The sequence below is a fragment of the Momordica charantia genome (assembly GCF_013281855.1).
Source record: "Momordica charantia cultivar OHB3-1 chromosome 1 unlocalized genomic scaffold, Mcharantia_2.0 BLBB01000001.1, whole genome shotgun sequence".
Classification (NCBI taxonomy): Eukaryota; Viridiplantae; Streptophyta; class Magnoliopsida; order Cucurbitales; family Cucurbitaceae; genus Momordica; species Momordica charantia.
In genome coordinates this window covers 21012822-21035301 of record NW_028275157.1, presented here as the reverse complement: position 1 = coordinate 21035301, position 22480 = coordinate 21012822, and the positions used below count along the sequence as shown (strand labels likewise).

The window sequence follows — 22480 nt, the reverse complement described above, 5'->3', positions numbered from 1 at the left end:
GTAATTAAAGAATTTTAATGTGCAGTTTCCTGTTTGATTCTTGCAGCAAGTTCAATCCTTATCTTCCCTCTGATGTGATTGGTTGAAATGTGTTTGATTGATTGTATTATTGCTTCAAGATTGTCGGTTATCACCTTTCTCTAATTGGCACCAGCAACCTCTGATGATATGATATGATCAGATTTATGAAAAATTAGGCACAAGAAAAACCAAAATAGGATTCATAATAAGTCTTCATTATGGGATGGATTAGCTCCACTTCCACTGTTTAAGGCATCCTGGTCAAGTCACCACTTTAGTTGGATTGGATTCAGCCTTTGAAAATATTAGGGAATTTAACTTGTTTCATTTGTCTTCTCTTTTATACTCTCAAATCTTGTGTTTCATTGGTTATGGTTTTATGTTTCTCTGTTAGAAATAGAAAAATGAAAATGAGTGATGGAAAATTCATTATTGATTTGAAATTTTTATCTATGTTGGAATTTTGTCATTGGTTAATGAATAAGTATGAGAGAGAAACGACTTAGCTCAGTATTCTTGGAACAAAAAATTCTTTAGGAGCTTATCTTGCAAAGGTTGAAATACTATTTTTGTACTTCTAGCTTTAGTTTATTTTAATCAATATATTTTCAAAACGACTATTTATGTTATTGTGTATAAGATTTATGTTTAAATTTTATAAATACGGATTAAAATGGATTTTTTTTTTAAGTATATGGACTACAATAGACGCCTTAAAAGTATAGAAATGAAAATGAACTAAAGCCAAAAGTATAAGGAAGGATTTAAATCTTTAAGATACATCTATCCAAATTATTGCTAAGGAAAGAATCACTTTGTTTTTGTTTATATGACATTTGTAGAAAGGTACCAAAAGAGAGAAGATGAAGAAAAAGTGGATAAAGAACTACCATGATACAAATAGGAAAATATTTTAATCCCTACGAAATTGTAAAAAAACAACATTGACCATAAAGTTAGTAGATTTATAAATCATTTGGGCCCTTCATAATTCAAACTCTTTCCTCATTACAAAATTTTAGTGCACATGGTTTCCTAGTACATAATTGAAATGCAAGCCATAATTTTCAATTATTTCAACCCTTCCTTTGTAATTGCAACACATTCTCATAAACTTGTGTTTACATGATCAAAATAGGAGCCAATCAGCTAAATGTAGTAAATATGTGAATAACTTTTTGGAAAAATGTTTGGCATTTGGATGCAATTATACACCTTTTGCTTTCTACAATCAAAATCAAGATTGCTCTGATCTTATTCACTTATTACATCATATCAAATCTTTTACCCTTTTTGTTTTGTTCTCATCTAAACAAATTAATTGTTTAATTTTATTAAGGATATTTATAGGTTAGACTATATTATTAATGTATGTTTTTTTTAACTCTCGTAACATTTTGGTTTTTCTGCTTTTGTTTGTGACAATTTAATTCGATGAGCCTCCTAAAATCCAAAATAAAAATTTGTTCAACTATTTATTGATATTATTTACTTTCCTCAAAAACAAAAATATATACAATAAAATTTTTAACACCATGGTTTCAACTCAACATTACATTATTTTGAAACATAGAGACCACATCATTTTAAAAAGATATAAAGCCAAAAGTGTTGTAAAACAAACCTACAACAAATTAAAAGTCAAGCTCAACAAATAAGACATCTGAGTTACTTCCTTGGAGTTTGGGAGTTCAATCTCCCCGACAAGTAAAATTTAGTGTATAAGACATATATTACTCTTTTAAGTTTGATGGTTGATCGTACGCACAAACTTAAAAGAAAAAAAAAACTAAAAAACTGTTTCGAACCATATATTTATATTAAATGAGATTTGATTAATTTGGAAATCCTCCGATTGTAACCCATGAGATTTTGATTATGGCTCAAGTATGAGAAACAAAAAGTTTTGATTATGGCTCAAGTATGAGAAACAAAAAGTAGTTGTGTATTGTTTGTCAATCAGCATCTCTCACACCTAATTAGAGTTAATAATAAATATTCAAGTCGAGAATCTGAAGATAGTTCAATTAGTAAAGGTTAAAACATATATTATCAACCGACGAAAATATTAGAGTTTTGAATTCTAATCCCGACGTGTAGTTAGAACTAAAAAAAATATAATAATACAAGTTTAGGACGTCGATGAGAAAGAGAGAGAATATGAATCAAAAGCAATAATGGTAGTTATAGATAATATTAAAAGGGTAAAGAAAAGAGAGGAGTGTAAGGCAAAAGGAAGGAGAGCCACCCGCCACCAGCTGCCGCAGGAGGAGGAAGAGGAAGCTCTGAACCAAAAGAAAAACAAGGAAAAAAAAGAAGAGTAAAAAGTGGGGAGAGACTTGTGGGGAAGGCCATAGCAACCTCAAACCCCACCATTCAATCATCCACGAACTCTTTTTCTCTCTCTCTCCCTTCAAATTCTTTTCAACTTCACTGTCTTTTTGGTGTATATAATCAATCTGTAATTCGTCTCCGATTAACCTTCCAAGCTTGTAATTTCATTTACAAGGAAACTCTTCCCCCTTCGCTTTCTCTCCTCTTCCGATCCCGACCCATTTGAGGAAACCCGGAGATTCCTTCTTAATCACACCCATCAACCCTTTTCGGACCCGATCGGATCGGATCTCATCGTCCCACCATGTCCTGTTCCTCTTCATCCGGCTCCGAGGACGATGAGGGAGTCGATTCCTACAGGAAGGGAGGGTATCATGCCGTCAGGATCGGCGATCATTTCGCCGCCGGCCGCTATGTCGCTCAGAGGAAGCTCGGGTGGGGTCAGTTCTCCACCGTCTGGCTCGCTTATGACACCCGCACCTCTGTATGTTCTCCCCTTATTTCGTCTTGTTTTATGAATCTTTGTTCTATGCCCTTATTTCGCTTGAATCTTTGTGCCTTGCTGCGTGATTTTGCGAGTTGTTCGTTTCTTTGGATCCGGACGGCGATGTCAATTTCCGTTTGTCGTTACAGGATATGTTTTATTTGCTTGGTTTATTGGATCTTTATGATATGGTTCCACATTTATTTCTGTTTTTTTCTTTTACCCTTTTATCATTAATTCGATGTTTTTGTTTTCTCCTCCGACTCCCACTCGAAACGTTCAGAGGGTTTGATGTGGGGTTCTCTTTGGACTGTTTCTATTACCATAAATTTCCCTATTTTCCATTTATAGAAATTCGTTTTTGATCTTAGTTAATGTTCTTCACTAAGTTTTCGAAAATGTCAATCGATTCAAATTGTACTATGTAATCTGAGAAGGCATGGGAGAACAGGAAAGTAGCTTAGTGGTGAGGGATTAAAAGATTCCTTTTTGGTTCAATGTTTGAAGGCTAGGCTAGCATTTTAAATACGAAGGACATGGGTGAACATGGGCTTGACCACCCATTTTTTCCGTCAACTTGTAAATGGTCCTACTTGTAAAAGTGCTTGAGGATGGTCTCAATTATCTGTTATTTCAGAATGCCCTTCTTTTTGAAGAAAATAAATGATGTATTAAAGAGAAAATGATTGCAAAACTAGCCATAAGAGTTGACTTGAATGTTAAATGAAGTGAAGTAGGTATTTAGATCCAGGAAAAGTATTATTGTGGGTTTTAATTTATATTATTGTGGGTTTTAATTTATATTATTGTGAATTTTAATCTTTGGTAGGTTATAATGTTGTTTCTAGTTTATATTTCTAAAGATGCAAGTTGGCAGTATATTCTCTGGTTTTCTGATTTTTTCTTTTCTTTATCTTAGAAATATGTATCACTTAAGATCCAGAAAAGTGCTCCCCAATTTGCTGAAGCTGCAATTCATGAAATTGAAGTTCTTTCAGCAATTTCAGATAGTGATCCCTCAAGCTCCAAGTACATTGTGCAACTTATTGATCATTTTAAGCATGCAGGGCCAAATGGGCAACATCTGTGCATGGTTCTAGAATTTCTTGGTGATAGCTTACTTCGGTTGATCAAGTATAACCGATATAAAGTTCTTGAGCTGAATAAAGTCAGGGAGATCTGCAAATGTGTTTTGGTAGGTCTGGACTATTTGCACAGAGAACTTGGTATTATCCACACTGATCTAAAACCTGAAAATATTCTTCTATTTTCCACCATTGATCCCACCAAAGATCCTGTGAGATCTGGACAGGCCCCCATTCTTGAGAGGCCCGAGGGGAACCCGAATGGTGGAGCAACCATGAATCTCATTGAGAAGAAATTGAAAAGAAGAGCAAGGAGAGCCGTTTCTAGGATCTCTGAAAGAAGAGTTTCTATGGGGGGAGGAATAACTCCAAAGACTGAGAGAAAACTAGATGGTATTGATCTGAGGTGCAAGATTGTAGATTTTGGTAACGCTTGTTGGGCAGATAAGCAGTTTATGGAAGAAATTCAAACGAGACAGTACAGAGCTCCTGAAGTCATACTGCAGTCCGGATATTCCTACTCGGTTGACATGTGGTCATTTGGCTGCATCGCTTTTGAACTCGCCACAGGTGACATGATGTTTACCCCAAAAGGAGGACAAGACTATAGTGAGGATGAGGTAAGGATGATTACTAAAATCAATTCTTTTGCAATATGGGATTCTTGGAACTTATCATTATTAGCTGATCCCAAATACTTGGTTGTTTCTTCTTCACCATTAAGGAAGTGAAGGAAGAACATATATAACAGCATGCCATCCTATTTTTATTATACCACGATACGTTGTATTTTTATTTTATAAAGTAGTGAGACCGTACGGTCAATATGTATAGGTCACATGTATGTCCTCTAGATTGGACTTCTCGATTAGGATTGAAGCAATTCCATAACTTGTGGGAAAAAAATCATGTTCCTGTGTTTGTATGCACACACGGCGATGCCTGCTTCTATTAATCCCGATGACGAGGAAATGAGGGGTGGAAAGTTAGGGAGCAGTCCTTTTGTTTGATATGCTTTATCTTCACCATCATTTTGAGCTTCATTTAGTTGATCACTATATGCAAATAGGGAAAATTTGAAAGGTACAAGTCTGATATTTTCATCCCTTTATAAAGTTTGTGCCTTGGTCACATATTCAGCTTCTTCAATGTGCTGGTTTCAGGATCATCTTGCATTGATGATGGAGCTCCTTGGGAAGATGCCTAGAAAAGTAAGCACATCAAACTGCTCCTTATAGTTGTTTCCTACTACGTCTTGATTTCCATTTCTAATATGTTTGGCGCTCAGACTGCAATAGGAGGAGCTCGGTCGAAAGACTACTTTGACAGGCACGGGGACCTAAAGAGGATTCGGAGGCTGAAATTCTGGTCTCTTGATCGACTGCTGGTCGAGAAATACAAATTTTCAGATGCTGATGCTCGTTCTTTTGCTGAGTTTCTCAGTTCCATTCTCGATTTCGCACCAGAGAAGCGACCAACTGCTCAGCAATGCCTGCAGCATCCTTGGCTGAATCCTAGGAACTTAGCTCAAAGCGAAGTGAAGAATAAATCAGAGGTTGAAAAGGTGAATGTCGGAATGAGCAACCTCCAGATTAGAGTGGGCAAGTGAAGACTTGGACAGTCGAACTCAGCTGTTCGACTGCAGAGCAACACTGTTTTCAGGTTCTTTCCTCTGACCGTCGACCGTAATTTTCCTCCCTGTTACAGGTCCATTTTTTTGTTGTTTTTTTCAAATGATTTGATTTTTTATCAACTAATATAGCATGTAAAAATTAGTATTATTTTTCCAAGACATTGACATAAGTGAGTGAAATATTGACTACGGATATAGAAACTGTTGGTGGGATGTGCTCTAAAGCCCCCAAAAGATTACTGATATATATATTTTCTACATGCTATCAATATGATTGCCTTCATTCTACAAATACAAATGTTCTCTGAGGAACTGCAAATTCCGTGATTTACTCTACTGATTGCAGAAATACCAATTCAAACAAATCTGCTCTCTCTTTCAGTTACATTCTAATTGTTTTAGTTGCATTCAAATATCAAAATTTTATCTCGACCTCAGGACCCGAGTGACGTTTTTTTTGTGTCATATCATAGAGGAGTTATACGATTCGACTGGTACAATGCGGTTGCCACTTCTACAGATAAAATTTTTAGAAATATTTGTCAATCGTGTAGTAATGGTTATAAGAGTGATATTCATGTTGTGACATTCATATCGCTAACTTATGATGTACTTATGCATTATTTTGATTACGAAGTGCTCCTATAATTATAAAGTTTCAAATTGATTCCTATATTCTAATTTTATATTATGCTTTTATAATTACAAAGTTTTGAATTGACCCTATATTTTAATCTATCCATCTCAATGGTCTTTGTTATTAGTAAATAGTGATGAACTATTATGAACAATGTGGCATAGTGAGAATTGACATGGCATTCGATGACCAATTTTTTAAAACTCATTAATACTAGAGACTTTGGAATTGACCAGTTAAACTCTATACGAATGAAATTGAAAAGTACAGAAAAGTATAATATCTTTTTTCTTTCAAAAAATATGTTTTTATTTTTATTCAACCATGACAATGAGATTAACACTTTCGAAGAACCCACCATTTTTCTCAGCCACTACGAGTTAAAAAAAATAAACTATTTCGGAAACCATAAAATAAAAAATTCTGGAAGACTATCAAATGCCCTTTCATTAAAAAAAAAAAAAAAAAAGTTCTTGGTACTTGTAAACACTACTGTCAATCGTATAATTTTTGGTAAAAGTAGTTTTTAAAAAATTATTTTTACTGTTTCAAATGTATTTTTAAGGAAAGATGAAGACATACCAAAGGAATTGCAATTAAATAAACATAATTTTTAAAATTAAAAACAGAAAATGAAATGATTATTAGACATGCTAAATAAATTGCATAGGCCATAGCTTAGTTTGTTTTTGATGTTTTCAATTAATTGTATATGCACAAATGAATAACAGAAAAAAAATTATTTAATGACGCTTGAAAATGTGGCTATTAGCTTATTATTTTAGTAGGGTCACGGAATTTAATACTAATCAATCGTCATTCATCAAGGTAACAAAAAATGTAATCTTTACCATAAGTGATAAGTGAAGCAATTAGGAGATAAATTAAGGGGTTTTTTTTTATTAGAAAAACAATCCTAGAGTAAGCCAATTGTCTTGGATTACTTTTAAGCTTTATTTTTACTTTTAATACAATAAAGTGGAAGTATGGAGATTTAAACCTTCCACATCCAAGAAATAAGTAGAGGTTAATTACCATTGAGTCACACAAAATTCTTGTTGGCTCTTTTTACCATTAATTTACCTACCTTTCAAAACTAGAGTAAAAGGCATCCATTTTTTAAAGCATTGGCCAAAGAAAGACAATTTACTTTGATGATACTAATATATGTAAACAAAAGCAAAACTAAAACCCACAACTTCATAAATAAAGAAAAATAGTTTCCTAGAAATATGATCGTGTCTTAAACATTGACATGAAGTTATTAAAAGTTACTTTTAACCATCTTTTATAACATATGATGGGGGCGAATTATCACCTGTCACGTGTCAACATCAGAGATCCTCAATCACCATGATTATCAGATAGCTTGTCAGTAAAAGTTGAGTCGATCTACATTTCACCTTTGGCTGACCTTCATCAAGGATAAGCCGACCTTAAAAAGCACCTACATGCGCAAAGGCAACAAACACGTTTTTCAACAAGGCCCCTCGATTCTCGGGCAGTCGAAAAGTTGTTATAGTGCTGTTGGAAAGTCGTTGAGAACTCACCTCTATAAGTAGAGATCCCCGCCTCTCAAGCAAGGTATGTGGAACTATATTATCTCTTGAGTATAGATTGAATTGTGTACTTAACTTAAGTATCGAAATGCTCACTTTGTTTTGCATATCTTTTATATGTTGGTATCTAAAGTCCGAGCTTCCTTGCTGAATTTAATCATTTTCGTAAACAACGTATACTTTACCTTCTACGCTACAACTAGAGGCAGCTCAAAAAAGGGAGGGCCTTTAATTCTTCTTAGATTAAAAAATCACGTATAAAAGTTAATATTTTAAGAAACTTTTCTCTACACCTTTAAACTTTCATAATTGAAAAAATTATAAATATAAAATTTTGATCTTTTATCTGTAAAAATTATTGACTCACCCTTAACTATTAATAATTTTTGCTGTTGCCAAAAAGTACTATATATTATAAATAAAATTAAGTTAGTTTCAATTTTATTATTGGTAAAGTTTCAAATTTATCTTCAATATGCTAGTTCAAATTTAATAAAATTACAATTTCTAAATGTGTTAATAAATAATATTTAAATTTCATTTTCTCAGTACGACGAGTGAGATGAGAGATTCAAATTCATGACTTCTCGATAAGAAAAAATATTAATTATCGTTGCATGTTGATAATAAAAAGACTTAAATAAGATTAAATACCACTCATTTTTTCATTAATTAGCTAATAATCAACTTAATTAAAAAATAATTTATAAGAGACCAAAAATATATTTATAGTGAATCCTAAGATTATTAATGGAGGTGAATCGAGGAAAATATTTTTGCGAGCTGTAAATTCCAATTTAGGGCAAAATATCCAGAAATCATAGGGTGTACCATATATGGAGCGATAAGGGTATTTGGGTCATTTTGATTCCCAATCGACAGCGCAAAGTTTTTAAAGTTTACCCTAGTTGGGCTTCCTTTTAGAGAGAGATCGTTTTGTGTTCAATTTGGGTGGTGGAATCCGAAGCCAAACGCAGTTCAGAAGCCTCCGTAATCTTGGTTAGGGTTTCTTTTTTTCCCGCTTTCTTCCGCCTTTTCCCCTTTGAATCCACTCCTCCTTCTTCACAATCGCCCCAATTTACTCCTTTTTCGTTGGATTATCAGAGCAGCTTTCGGAGAATCTTCAATCTCAACAATCATGTACGGACCCAGAGGGTAAGTTGACGATTTCTGAATCGCTTTTTTCTTTTGTTGCTCTCCTGATGTGTTTGTGCCGACGTTATTTTTTTGTTGGATTGTTGTGTGTTTTGTTGCATTGGAATATCTGGGAATTTTGTGGTTTCGCCTTGGAATTGCGTGTTTGAGGTTTGAGGGCGGGGAGGAATTGGAGGAGGAGTTCCTCTGTTCTCCTCCGCTTGTTCTAGGTGTTTTTTTTTTTTATTGTATGCTGATATTTTCAAATGGTTGTTCAGTGGAACGTGCTCTTTAAGAACAACTTATGTTTTGTTGTTATAGTATCTGTAGCCTTCCATGTGTTGCATGTTCTTTACATGGTTCTGTTCTTTAGATTTGAACTTTTAAAATAAATTCATCACAGTCGGTGGCTTTTCTAGGCCGTTCTTGCATTATTTGTATTATGAAAAGTCACGTTATAGGATGCCTGAGTCATGTTAGAATTTTGTTTAAGTTTCAACCAATTACAATAATTTGAGTCTTGTATCAGTTCTTATGAGCTGTCTTTTTTTTTAATACCACGGGTAAACTTAGAAGTTTTTGCCGACATAGTACAGCTATGCAGGCCAGCGATTTAATTGGTTAACTATTTGTTCTCGTTCATAGTCTTTACTTTGGTTGAAAAACGGGAAAATTGTTTTTTACTGCTTGATGAGTAAATGTCCATATTGAGCCTCAAAGTGACATTTTGATGCTACTTTTAGAAACAATTATTTATTCCATATTTAGTTAAATTGATTTGTTTTTAGGAGAGGTAATGATATGTAACTTCATTGACAATAAATCGTGTACACCAATAGGTTTTAGAGGTGTAGGTTGGGCTTGGTTTTATTAACTGCTTGAGTGGGGATTTTCCTTTTCTTTTTTCTGGGTCTGGTAATTGAAGGGCAATGTTGGGAAGCGGGGGGGTTTCGGATGGGTACGAAGTCGGCTCAAAAAGACAAAGAATGATGGAACCGAATCCCTACTTCGCAGTTAGCAGCAGCACTGCTGGATTTCAACCTTACGGCTATGGGAGTTTTCCACCTACTCCTGCCTTTCCTGTGGTTCGCCTTAGAGGACTTCCCTTTAACTGCACCGACATCGACATTTTCAAGTTCTTTGCTGGACTGGATATTGTGGATGTGTTGCTGGTCAACAAGAATGGACGGTTCATGGGAGAGGCCTTTGTTGTCTTTGCTGGGTCCATGCAGGTTGAGTTCGCACTGCAGCGGGATCGACAGAATATGGGGCGTAGGTACGTAGAAGTCTTCAGGTGCAAAAGGCAGGATTATTATAATGCTGTTGCTGCTGAAGTAAATTATGAGGGCATCTATGATAATGACTACCATGGAAGCCCTCCTCCTCGGCAAAAGAGGTTCAGTGACAAGGACCAGATGGAATACACTGAGATACTGAAGCTGCGTGGTCTCCCCTTCTCTGTAACGAAATCCAACATCACTGAATTTTTTGGAGAGTTTGACCTCACAGAAGATAGGGTACATATTGCAAGTCGTCCAGATGGGAAGGCAACTGGTGAGGCATACGTGGAGTTTGCTTCAGCAGAGGAGGCAAAGAGAGCAATGAGCAAGGACAAGATGATGATTGGATCAAGATATGTGGAGTTGTTTCCTTCAACCCCAAATGAAGCTAGAAGAGCTGAGTCAAGGTCAAGACAGTGAGTAGTAGGCAATTTGGTCATGGAGTCTAAAGTTCCCTGTTGCTATATTTTTGTATCGAGGCTTTGCTGTTCTTGTACTTTTCCAATTAGTAGGATGATATTTTATCGCTGTGGTATAGCTCTCTGCAGTTTAGTCTAAAATCTGTGGAGTAAATTGGTACTGCATTTTGAGATTGAAGTCAGTTCTATGAGTTCATATCTTGGTTAAAACACTGACTTTTTTTTCATTGAGGTACTATTTTTTCTGTTGGGGTCTGCTTGAATATGAAATGAGCATAGGCGAAGTCTAGTGCTGAGATTCAATTATTAAGGTACTATAAGGAGCGGTACAATAATGGTATGCAGTGGTTGTTCTACTCCGGTCTGATGAGTAATAGCCAGATCTAAAAGTTGTTATGAATTGGGTGCTCTGTTGTTATTCTGCCACTTCTAGTACGTGCAGCTAGGGTCTTTGATTGGACTCATGAAATGCTGTGCTGGTTCTGGTGTATGGCAGTGAAGAAGTTCTTAGTGTAGTAAGTCTTTTCATGGAAGTCATAAAGGTTTTTTTTTTCCTTCCTTTTTAGATAAGAGGTTCGAATATTGCCAATCTGTAGTTGAAGTTGTTAGGTCAGAGGTTCAAATCTACCCTAGAATTTCAATGTTTTGGATATCTGAACATCTTAAAGATTATGATGTTCTTTAGATAACAATTGAATAAATTAGTAAATGATGTATGAGAATGTTGGATTGTTAGCTAATAATTGTTAATAGGGATTTTATGCAGATCCTTGAGATTGAATGCTAGGTTTTCGTTGTTAATAGTCTAAAATGGGGAGGGAAGAAGAAAGTTAACTGAAAAAATGTTGAGTGATTTATGTGGTTGATCATCGCTTCGTTAAAACAATGAATGTTAGGAACATTTCTATAATCGTTTAATTTGCTAAAACATATATATATATATATCAAATTAAAAGAATGAGTGTAAAATTGAAGTACACTTACAAAAATTATATTATTTATAGTTCATGTATCATCCGATAGTCCTGTGTTACATTTCGAAGCTAAATGAAATATAGTTTTATGAAATTTATGTTCATAAGACTATATTACAAATCACAAATTTTAGATTGCACTATCACAAGACACATGAATATTTATTTAGTTGTCTACCATATGATATCATTCCCAACCTTAAAAAATTTAATCTTAGAAAAAACATATCATGTTAACATTCCATTACCGGTAACGGCTAACCGCTGAATCTAAATCTGAAATTTGTAGATTGGATATCGAATAGTGAATAGTTAAAATTATAGAGGGTAAATTTATAAATTAACCCTATAAAACAGCTCAGAAAGATGAGCGGGCAATTAGCGTGTGATTTTGAAGCTACATGACAAGAAAAAGTTTGAACCTCATCTCTCAAGTGTCATGGTCCACGCTCTTTTTTCCTACTGTCCAATAGAATCACTTTGCTTCATTCTTTACTCTGTGATTGGGGTTTCGAGCAACATAAACCCAATTCCAAAAGAAGATTCAGAATACCACCAAATCGGTTTCTAGAGGAGGCTGCTGCGGAGTTTTTCCTTTCTTCTTGAAGTTCTTGAGAAGGGGTTCTAAAGTTTTCAGAAAATCATCGGCAGTAAGGTTTGTGAGTTGCTTTTTGTTTCTTCCTGGAAGTTTTTCTTTGGCATTTGCATACCCCGAGTCCTGCTTTTTCCTTTTTCACCAGCTCAGTTCGTCACTTTGTCCTCTAGTTTCTAATTCTCTTGATTCAGTACAGAACTCAAAAGGGTCTCTAGATGAGCAGCAGTTCAAATGAAGAATGCCCATCTTGCCTCAACAATGGCAAATTTCATCAACCAAGAAATTTGCCTCTACTTGAGCAGGACCTTAACTTCCTTCCTTGTTCAGCTGCTGCATCTGAAGGATCTGAGAATCAAATGAAAGAATCCTATGAACCAGGTTTAAGTTCCACACACTCTCTAAACAGGAGAGAATTTTGAACTTCTTATGGCACAAATAGAATTCATATCAGGAGATCATGTGTGCTCTCTTATGAAAGTTACTAAACAGGTGGGGAATTGCTGGTAATTGCAGAAAAGAAAAAAAGGGCAACAAGTGAGCACATTGCTGGAATTACTTTATCAGATCTGGCTAAATACTTCGATCTTCCAATTACAGAAGCTTCAAGAAACCTGAATGTTGGGTTGACAGTACTGAAAAGGAAATGCAGAGAATTCGGGATTCATCGCTGGCCACACAGGAAGATCAAGTCCATTGATGGTCTAATCCGAGATCTTCAGGTTACCTTTTCTTCCTACTTTGTAGCTTAACACTTTACTGCAACCTAGAAAGGCACATTGTTTATGGAAAAGGGTGTTTGTAGGAAGAAGCAAAGCATAGAGAGGAAGATCACAAAGCTTTGATGGCAGTAACAAAGAGGCAAAGGATGTTGCAGAGTGAAAGAGAGAGCATAGAGATGACACCATTCAGAGAGCTAGAGACTGAGACCAGGAGATTTAGGCAAGATGTTTTCAGGAGAAGACATAAAGCTAGAGCTCTAGAAAGTCAGGGCACATCAGTTTAGTTTGCAGCCATTATATGAATAATAATGAACAAACATAAGTAACTTACAAAGTAGTTAAGCTACCTTTTAATCTCATCATCACATACCTGATATGAAGTTCTTGCAAGACCTGTATCAGCAGTTTTCATATGGAACTGCCGTTAAAAATGGTATTTTTAACCCATAATGCGTTTCAACAATTGCTACAATAATATCTCTCTAAAATGTATATTGTGTTCGAGTCAGATATAATATGACAAGGCAAGGAATAACAAAAACATCTGATATTCTAAAAAACAGTAGTGATCAGAAAAGGGAAGTGTGATAACATCTTGGATAGGAGTCCTAATGAATAACTTGGCACTTCAGATGGAACCAAGAATGGAACTGACTGGAAATCTTCGAAAGAAAAATTGAATTTCAATGAATGGTTAGCTGAATTTGCCAGTCTCTGGAATCAAAATCACGATCGAGGTTTGTGCAGACGAGGTCGATTGCAGAAAATCCGACCGTTGGCCTTTACAAAACCTGCTATGGCTATGCTCAGACTTGCCCACATGATTGAAAAGAACAAGTGCCGAATATCATAGCGAACTGCAGAAAAATGAAATCGAAGCATGAGTCGAGATTCTGATTAAAATGTCATAAATGGTATGGTCAGCTCAAAGTTCTTCAACCTACTTGACAGGTTAGAATAAAAGAAGAGAGAGAGAGAGAGACTCACCTTGCCTCAATGACAAGAATGCAAAAAAGAACCCTGTCAACACCAGTGATAAAGCCAGTGGGAAGTTCTGTACAAGAGAAGTAAATGAGAGGTTATAATATAAGTCATGATGACGTTCAGTTCAATATTCTATAAACTAAAAACAACTCCATTGTTGCTTGATAACCCTTTTACTGAGCAGTCCTCCTGCAGAATCTATCTTCCGTTTAAAATTTCACTCACCGCTATAGCTTCTATGCCTCCCTTTTGGGTCGCGGGCGTCATATCCCGACTGACGGAAACAATATAATGTCCTTGCAAGAGATCAATAGCATCCTTCATAAAAGCCAGAGTGCATTCGAAGTCAGTTCAAAAGGTTCTAAATTTAACTAAGATCTCTGTATGTATCAAAGATATGCAACTTCATTTAGAAAAACAAATAGGTAAATGTAACAGTTACAAATTTGACACAATGCAGACTTGAATAGTAGTATCTAAGGGGGTCACTTGTAGGAAAGAAGAGAAACCAATCAAATTATAATGAAATGGACATCATCAAATAACTGCGTTAGTGTTCATAATTCAAAGTAAAGATGAAAATGAATCCCTACCTGTTTTGTTCCATCAACAAAGTTATTCAAATAATAGCGTAGAAGAGCATTATAACCATCCTTCAAGATACCCTGAATTGTCCTTTGGCCAAATCTTCAACCAAATCACATAGAACGATTTAAAATAAATATAATGAAAAAAAAAATCACATACCAAATATTAACATGATAAGAGACAAAGTTACATTAAACACAGTGCAGTTGATGGAAATGAATATGCTTGAAAATAGGAAAGAAAATAAGGTAGGAGTTTACCTAACAAAATCTCCTTTCAAAGCAGGAGTGCCAGAATATTGTGTGCTTATATCATCTCCATGATTAGCCCAAACTGAATAAAGAAACAGCAAGGTAAAAATGTATTCCATCCATGGACAAGCCTAAAACTTTCAATGAAAAATGAAATCAACATCTTAGGTTTCAGTGAGCAAATAAATCAAATTGGGACACTGAATGAGCTCACTGATTTTAAAGCTTTCATCTAGGTTCGGATGTGAGCTAATAGTTTCTTCAGCACCAAAAATTCCAAGCCTCCTAAGTTGGGATTCCAACATCTTTCGGGCTATCATACTCTGCAACCATATTATAACGTAAAAATCACTAACAAAACAGTTGCAAAATTAAAATCTTTTAAAGGTTCATTATATTCAACGTAAATTTAATGCCTACAGAGATGAAAATGATTACACATTGTCCATCCATAACTTTTTAAATTTTCCCTGCCAGCCGAAGCTTAAACAGGGAAATCATAGAAAACCAAAGCTGCTTTTACTGACAAGGTGTTTGGAGTACAATTGGGACAGTTAGAAATATTATTAGGATATTAAGAGCATATTAGTAATTAGACAAGGTGTTCGTGAGTAGGAATTGGTCATATAAATAAATAGAGTGAGTGGGAGGAGATGAAGGTAAATGGTTTAGGTGGTTTAGACTTGAGAATACTCTCGGAGATTCGAAGTACTTCTAATACTTGGATTATTGTACTTCTTTTATCTTTTATCTTTCAATACAATTTCAGTTCTCTGGAACAAATTTCGGGGGCATTGAGTTTATAGCTAATTTCATCATTCACCAACTCTTACTTGGTCAGCTAAGCTACCTGAGTAACATTTGTGCGGTCCAAGCAATCAATACAATTGGTCCTCACAACTCCGAGCTGTTCCTTCATTTTCTCACCCTTTTCATTCAATAACATGTATCTAAAATTCCAAATCAAGTAAATAAACATGTGAGATCAGAAGGGGACTAATTTTCAGCAGCTCACAGAGAGAGAGTGAGATAAACGGAACTTACCCATTTTGATCGAGGAAGTCTGACATTTGTTCATAAAGGATCGAGAGGCGCTCAAAATGAACATGGCCGCAGATGTGATGAAAATCAAAATGCAGATATCTAAAATATTTTTTAGCTCTCAATTTGGGTTTAAATGATGAATTCCAAAATGAATATAAATAGCAAAAGGAAGAAAATTGTACCTTACATCATCACCAGTAACATGTTGCATGGCAGCTGCGAATTTTTCATTCAAGCGCCCCTCACCTCCATGCTGATACCAGAACAAAGGCAATATAAAAATATTAACCACCACGACCTCATTGCCAAGTAGATGCATACATGTACTTGATACAAACACTAACAAAAAAAAAAAAGATAATAGAAGACCAGTGAATCACCGCATTGATAAGATCAACAACCAACACAGCCCCATATTTTTTCCTTAAATCGAGGAAATGTCGCTCAGCTATCCGAGGCTGGAAGCAATACAATAACAATCAATCGAAACTATAGTAGTGCGTATCTGAAAGTGAATAACACCAAGCAACAAAGGAGACTCACAGATTCTTCAAGTTTCACTAATTCAAATTTGGGCTTGTATGTCAAATCAACAATTTGTTCCCAGAGCAAAGGGATTGATCCCCTAACCTACAAAATCCAACGTCAAAAGTAAGATGCAAAATCATGGGTGCTACGTAAAGATCTAGAAAATCTTTCGAATAAAATATTTAGATTCACTCTGCACTACAATTGCCTTGGTTATAATCAGCTTTAATCACTGTGTTAACATTAGATACAAATTGAAGCACAGTTCAGATGGGTTTACATCAGCACTATTGTAGCCTGATAATTTAATCTGAATTATAGAATAACATATATATATATATATATATATATATATATATATATATTTTTTTTTTGTGATATCCGTGAGTGTCCGAGCCAGCTTACGTGCACCTCGACTAATCTTACAGAGCAATCGTCTGACCATACAACACTTGGTGCCGGAAAACACATAAGAATTACTAATTCCTAAGGTAGATGGCTATCATGGGGTTGCTATGATGACAAAAAAATAGAAGAGTTTTTTAGTGACTCTTTTGGCTGGCTATGAGGTTCTCTTTTTTCTCCCCTTTTGTAATTTTCTTTCGGATTTAATGATAAGTTTCTGTTTTCAGGGAAAAGAAAAGCGTTTAAAATGGAAAATTCTACATAACCAAAACTATATCAACAAATTTTTTCTTATAAACTGATAAGTCAAGTTATTCAACATTACTGATGTAGAAACAAAAACAAATATGATTTTCCTAGTTTTGTATAGTAAAATCATCAAGAATTTTCTATTCAATAATTATTAGTTTCTTTTCAAAAAGGAAAAAAATAATAAATAAAAACCTTCATAACTTTGAAAACTATTCATAAAATAGTTGAATAAATCATTTATTTCGACATGACTTAGATTTCCAACTAAAGGAAAGAAAAAGGACATGAACTTGCAAAATATAAATGTTAAATTATTGGTCTACGTATAGTGTTACCTGAACAAATGATGCTGTGAATCCATTCAATTGAACAATTTGTTCACTTTCCACAAAATTAGCAACATATCCATCAGAATCGGCTCCTCTTCTCCACAATCGAGTTCCTTTCAGAAAATGCAGGTCAATAATTATGTGATAAGTTTCTTTTAACTGCTAGCCATTGATGAATCAACATTTATCCAAGACTTTCACTGAATAAAAATGATCACAAAATATTCCGCTTCTCCTTGCAACTAATCACAAGTTAAACTTACAAAGTATGAGAGTAATAACATCTCATAACGTCTTTCTCTCTTTCTTTATAATTTGGTAAGAATTCCTACATTTCATAGTCTTCTATCCAATTATTATGTCCCACGTGAAAAAGTACATATACGGAAGAAAATTAATCAAATTTGTTCACAGTTGTATATAGTAATAGGATCACTCTTCTCCATTTCCAAGGAAAATGGAGACTCTAAGATCTTACAACTTCAAGTTGAAGTGTAGTATATTGAACGATTTGTAACGGAGAAATACAAACTTCTCATATTCATTCTTCCAACCAATGTCCTCGAACAATATTTTTAGTCCTTTCAACCAATGATCTCACACAGTCATACTTATCTTGTTCCGACAGAAAGAATAGTTGGAACATTTCATTCATATTGTTCCTTCAATCTCTGGAAACCCGATTACCAAATTCTATCATCATCTAGCACAAAATTCAAGATTCCGGTAATTTTTTACTGTTCAATTCCAATTTAGAAAAGATATCCTAAAAATGTTTAAGAATTTAATTTTCCTCTTTGACCCTTCTGGCCTCTACTTATATATATATATAGAAACTAAACTTTTTCGCTGATGGTATGAAAAGTACAAAAGGAAACCAAAAGTGATTATAAAAAGACTCTCCCATTGCTGAATGGTGTTAATAACAGAAGAATTATAATCACAAAAGAGAGTGCAGAGGGTACACCATGTACCAACGCTTGTTCTTTTTTTCTTGTTGGTGCAAAATAATATTTTAAGATACTATTAGGGCAGCTGGCAACTTTAAGTCAAACTTGGACCCTAACCCTTGAATATGTAACTCAGGTAATGCACTCTTCAATTTTTAAGGAAGAGACAACCAAATATTTAGAGCCAGAGTGAAAATCCCTTTGCCCTATCAATTCTATGTTATTTTTAGTCCTTTTGGAACACTTGAGAACTTGACATAACAGAGAAAATAATACCAAATTCAGCAAGAAAACCAGCTAACAATTGTTAATACTCTAGTTTTAATAATAAAAAAACATAAGGAGTACTCCAGTTAAATTAGGAGTTCTCAGAAACAATTAGTAATTAAAAGAATTGTAAAACTGCAGCTGCAATAAAATAAAATAAAACAAGCAATACCTGTTCTCCTAGTGCATCTCCGAGCAATCAGGGTTACATCAACTATATCTTTCCCAATGGCAGCCTGAAAGTTCTGGAAGCCTGACAATCTATTAAGGAAAGACTATCCAGAGGATGACAACTGATGATTCAAACAAGTCCAAGAAAAATTTAGACTAAACAAAATAAACTGTATCTCCCCATTCACATGCACCAAAAGCTAAAAGGACTGAATTGAGATTTTGTTAAGGATACTTCCTTGGATAACAGGAAGTAAATATTGATCAAGCTGCAAATATGAGAAGATAAATGTTAACACACAGAATTTCAGGGTAATAGGGTTAGAAGCAAAGGGGCAACAGATGACAACTAAATTTCAATTAATCCAACCTTATTATCTATGAGCACTTCCAACAAGTAATTGTTCCAGAGAAATCTTGGTTCTGCCTGCAGACAAGAAAAAATTGTTTGTATGACTCCTAATTCTTTGCAATTTTAGACACAACAACAAGATAAATCTTGTGCTCAACAATAGTGTCAACAGATGTATACACAAAAGGAAAAATCAAAATAATCAAAATCAAAATGAGGGCTAACCTGTCTCCATAAGGGTAATAACTTTGATTCGTCACCTAAAGCATGCAATCTTTGTGCACTGCCATGAAAAAGATGAGTAATAAAAAGAGAGCGAGAGATTAATGCATGGACACCTTAAGTATCAAGGGAAGCATTAATGAGTTAAGCAAAATATAAAGACCTAAGAAGTTTAACTGTAGCTAATGTATGTCTGCACATAAAAACACAAGGACGAATCTGAATATCCAAAAACATACAGAGGCAAGTCACGTCGAGCAATTGTTAACCCATGTTAATTGTCATCACAGCAATTGTTAACCCATGTTATATATTAATAAAAAAGATATGCCTGATGAGGAAAGCGCTTCACCTCAGGGTTAAATTGGTATTGTAGGAAAAATAAAGACCACAAGTCTTCTCTGCAACATTCAAGAGTCCAGAAAACTCGGCCTCCGTCTTTTTCTGTGAGAGATCGTCTAAATAGTTTAAATAAAATGATATTGTCAATTTATTACTGTGTTGTAGAAGAAAACAAGCAATATAGTCTTACCTGCTCCACAGGAGAACTGTTTACCGAATGATCGCATGGGAAAACTTTCAAGGATGAAACTCTAAAGATTGGATGCCCCAAATAAGATCCCACACACTCACGGTCAGTAATGACAATTAAATATGATCCTGAAAGATGGCACGACATAGTGGGACATCTAATTATGTGAGCAGCTTAATTAACAAAAACAAAATATAGCTGATCCATACATTACTTCTCAAAACGTCACAGGGATTACTTCTCAAAACGTCATAGGGACAAAGAAAATGAAATCACTGGATAGCTGACTAAAGTGACAAGTATGAATTATGGAAATTTGAGCTCTGAATATGAATCATTCTGGTATGAACTTTGCTCCGGGGATGACAGGTTTGGTTTATGGGTGGGCTGGCCTTTTTCCCTCTATTCAAGTAAAATTGAGTTGGAACTTACATTTTTTCTTATAAAGTATAATAAAACCGCACATACTCAATGCATGCAGTAAATGAAAATTAGACCCCAACTCACAAATAATAGGACCATCTGGAAACCACATGATTACTATTCTCTTCGTTGTAATAAAAAATACATTAGACCATGTTTACTTATTAGGAATAGGAATAAGAATTAATCCACCCCAATTCCCATATTTAACTTAAGAAGTATACATTATTTTAAAATATAGAGTGAAATAAACGAGCATATTGGTTGCCTTTACAAAGATGAGATCAAATTACGAACTTTAAGTACACATTACAGAATTTAAAAAAATGTGACTGCAACTCCGCTTTCATGGCCATGATGTGGCCTTCAGGTATTCAAACAAGAAACTATCTAATAAAAAAAACAACAATAGATGAGTGCATTTTCCAATATTTTGAGTCAAAATATACTTAAGAAGTTTGTAACATTGATCTCGTCCTACAAGAAGGCTAAAATCCATTATTTTATCTAAGGAATATTTAACTTCGGGCTCTATCTCAACCCACTCTCACTTTATTGTGGTCTGCAATACTTTTTTTTTTCTTCTCCTCCGCCCTTTCCATGCAGCCTCACTGCCTCACCAAGCTAAAACTATATCTCATTCCCAATATTAGTAGATCACCGTAGCTAGAAACTCTCTCCATTTTGATTTTGCTTCCATAATGATTTCCAGTAAAAATGTTTTAATCTTGTGTTTACTAATTTCATTTCAATTCTCTTCAAACTCATTTATGTTTAGCAAGCAAAGATACGCTCTCTACAGCTTTGTTTTCCGTGACTATTTTTATCCCTAGTCAATATGATGTTCTTAAATCTTATATCTTCTTGTGTCGACCATTATCATCCAACACGGTTCAACTTTCATAATGACAACTGCAGACAAATACGGTGAACCAGGGACGGGGTACATAATTGTATAAAGAAAACTCGAATTTGTCACCTGCCAAGAGTTTCAGCAAGCCAATTATTCCAAAAATTGTCCTTATCTTGGGAACCCTGATAGAGCTGCATTGAGGAAGCTCATCTGAAGCAAAGATGAAAATTCTCAACTCAGTAAAACATCCAGAACCAACAAGATCACAAAATGCCAGAATCATCCTGAAGCCAATGGGACCAAGCATTTCAATCCAGCCAAAAAAAGGTAAAAATCCCGTCACCAACCTATAAGTTTCATCGATCCATCGATGCGACTGACAGACAAAGACGAGCCACAAGAGCCATCCGTCGGCTCAATTACATACTGATCCGGAAACTCCCATAATCGCATACGTGTGTACAACTTCTGTGCAGAATCTGCCTTCTCCATCATTATTTGGATCCAATCCACTAACAAAATAATCAAAAGACACAGTAAGCAGAAACGTAAATACAATTAACTTAAATTCATCAACGCCATACCCCGATTAAACGATGTTCTGTGACACTTCCAAAATGCAATCAAGTGAAGATGGGAGTCGAAATTAGGAGAAAGAAATAGAAAGATCCTCTCGCGGAGAGAGGTCCGATCCAGAGAGTAGAGGAAAGTGGGCAATGGAGGGTGGAGGAAATGAGATGATTTCTAATTCTAAAAAATCAGCTGCTGAAAAAATTGTGTGTGCCTTCCAAATGGGTATTGGAAAATTTTCAATTTTTGGGCGGAAACCTCTCCATTGTTTAACAGAATTTAAGGTTCAGGTAAACGATTGAGTAACGACTTTTGCTCGCGCATCGGACAAATGTTCAAACTTAAACCACATTGTTCTTCGTGGGCGTGCGACCCACCATCTCAATCTCGACGGTCTATAATCAACTCACATTTTAAATTTTCATTTTTATTTTAGAATACTTAAATTATAATTTTTTTTAAATACTATTTTAGTTATCTCCTTTCAGATTTGGTTTATTTTGGTTTAGGTATTTTCAAAACCTTGGTTGGTATTTATATTTTCAATTTTGGTTGGTTTTTAGTTTATTTACTTTTAAAAAATAACTATTTTGATTATTTTATTTTCATTTTTACCTCATTTATTTTAATCAAAATTTTAGAATGACAATTCACTGAATAGATTTATTTAAATGTAACCCTAAATTAGTATTCAAAAAATTAAGTGTAGTCAAAACGAGTATAGCTCAACAATTGACATATATTTTCAATGAGTTCGATCCTACGTGCCATACTTAAAAAAATTAAAAAAATTTCGTCTTATATAAAATTTTACAAATAGGGAACAATATATATAGACAAAAAAAAATTGCGGAGACATGAAATATATATATATATATATATATA

General features: G+C 34.7%; 3 protein-coding genes and 1 non-coding gene across 6 annotated transcripts; 3 read left to right on the top strand and 1 right to left on the bottom strand.

Moving 5' to 3' along the window:
• Nucleotides 1-2199: 2199 nt before the first annotated feature.
• On the top strand, nucleotides 2200-5826 carry LOC111005785 (uncharacterized). Its single transcript, XM_022277416.2, has 4 exons — nucleotides 2200-2839; nucleotides 3759-4544; nucleotides 5088-5135; nucleotides 5213-5826. Exons 1-4 carry the CDS (start codon nucleotides 2660-2662, stop codon nucleotides 5531-5533), a joined length of 1335 nt encoding a protein of 444 aa, XP_022133108.1. The 5' UTR covers nucleotides 2200-2659; the 3' UTR covers nucleotides 5534-5826.
• A 2812-nt stretch (nucleotides 5827-8638) lies between these two features.
• LOC111005858 (RNA-binding (RRM/RBD/RNP motifs) family protein) lies at nucleotides 8639-10813 on the top strand. 3 transcript variants are annotated; one of them, XM_022277510.2, is made up of 3 exons: nucleotides 8639-8752; nucleotides 8858-8908; nucleotides 9813-10813. In XM_022277510.2, the coding sequence occupies exons 2-3, from the start codon at nucleotides 8892-8894 to the stop codon at nucleotides 10585-10587; spliced, it is 792 nt and encodes a 263-aa protein (XP_022133202.1). In that variant the 5' UTR covers nucleotides 8639-8752; nucleotides 8858-8891; the 3' UTR covers nucleotides 10588-10813. The 3 variants fall into 3 exon arrangements, with proteins under 3 accessions (XP_022133202.1, XP_022133203.1, XP_087975548.1); XM_022277511.2 differs by having other exon boundaries at nucleotides 8667-8752; nucleotides 8863-8908; XM_088119422.1 differs by having other exon boundaries at nucleotides 8681-8908; nucleotides 9902-10813.
• Nucleotides 10814-12621: 1808 nt separating this feature from the next.
• LOC111005457 (uncharacterized) lies at nucleotides 12622-12973 on the top strand. Its single transcript, XR_015788706.1, has 3 exons — nucleotides 12622-12644; nucleotides 12753-12874; nucleotides 12958-12973. It is a non-coding gene; the product is annotated as an uncharacterized LOC111005457 (transcript).
• Nucleotides 12974-13268: 295 nt separating this feature from the next.
• ATSAC1B (Phosphoinositide phosphatase family protein) lies at nucleotides 13269-21945 on the bottom strand. The gene is made up of 21 exons (XM_022277509.2): nucleotides 21610-21945; nucleotides 21373-21537; nucleotides 21152-21235; nucleotides 19750-19877; nucleotides 19570-19661; nucleotides 19221-19278; nucleotides 19014-19070; nucleotides 18879-18912; nucleotides 18645-18725; nucleotides 17262-17368; nucleotides 16285-16371; nucleotides 16122-16199; nucleotides 15924-15994; nucleotides 15742-15840; nucleotides 15548-15647; nucleotides 14912-15020; nucleotides 14707-14779; nucleotides 14452-14545; nucleotides 14084-14176; nucleotides 13862-13928; nucleotides 13269-13731 (listed from the first exon to the last, which is right to left on the bottom strand). The coding sequence occupies exons 2-21, from the start codon at nucleotides 21518-21520 to the stop codon at nucleotides 13601-13603; spliced, it is 1791 nt and encodes a 596-aa protein (XP_022133201.1). The 5' UTR covers nucleotides 21521-21537; nucleotides 21610-21945; the 3' UTR covers nucleotides 13269-13600.
• Nucleotides 21946-22480: the final 535 nt, after the last annotated feature.

What these genes read in the sequence shown, in the direction of transcription:
- ATSAC1B (XM_022277509.2), bottom strand. Translation starts at nt 21,520, where the DNA reads ATGATGGAGAAGGCAGATTCTGCACAGAAGTTGTACACACGTATGCGA. An exon ending in CTTGCTGAAACTCTTGGCAG is followed by an intron (nt 19,878 to 21,151) that starts GTGACAAATTCG and finishes GCCATCTTTCAG; the next exon opens with GATCATATTTAATTGTCATT. An exon ending in TAGTGAAACTTGAAGAATCT is followed by an intron (nt 16,200 to 16,284) that starts GTGAGTCTCCTT and finishes TATTGCTTCCAG; the next exon opens with CCTCGGATAGCTGAGCGACA.
- LOC111005785 (XM_022277416.2), top strand. Translation starts at nt 2,660, where the DNA reads ATGTCCTGTTCCTCTTCATCCGGCTCCGAGGACGATGAGGGAGTCGAT. An exon ending in AAGACTATAGTGAGGATGAG is followed by an intron (nt 4,545 to 5,087) that starts GTAAGGATGATT and finishes TGCTGGTTTCAG; the next exon opens with GATCATCTTGCATTGATGAT. An exon ending in TTGGGAAGATGCCTAGAAAA is followed by an intron (nt 5,136 to 5,212) that starts GTAAGCACATCA and finishes TTTGGCGCTCAG; the next exon opens with ACTGCAATAGGAGGAGCTCG.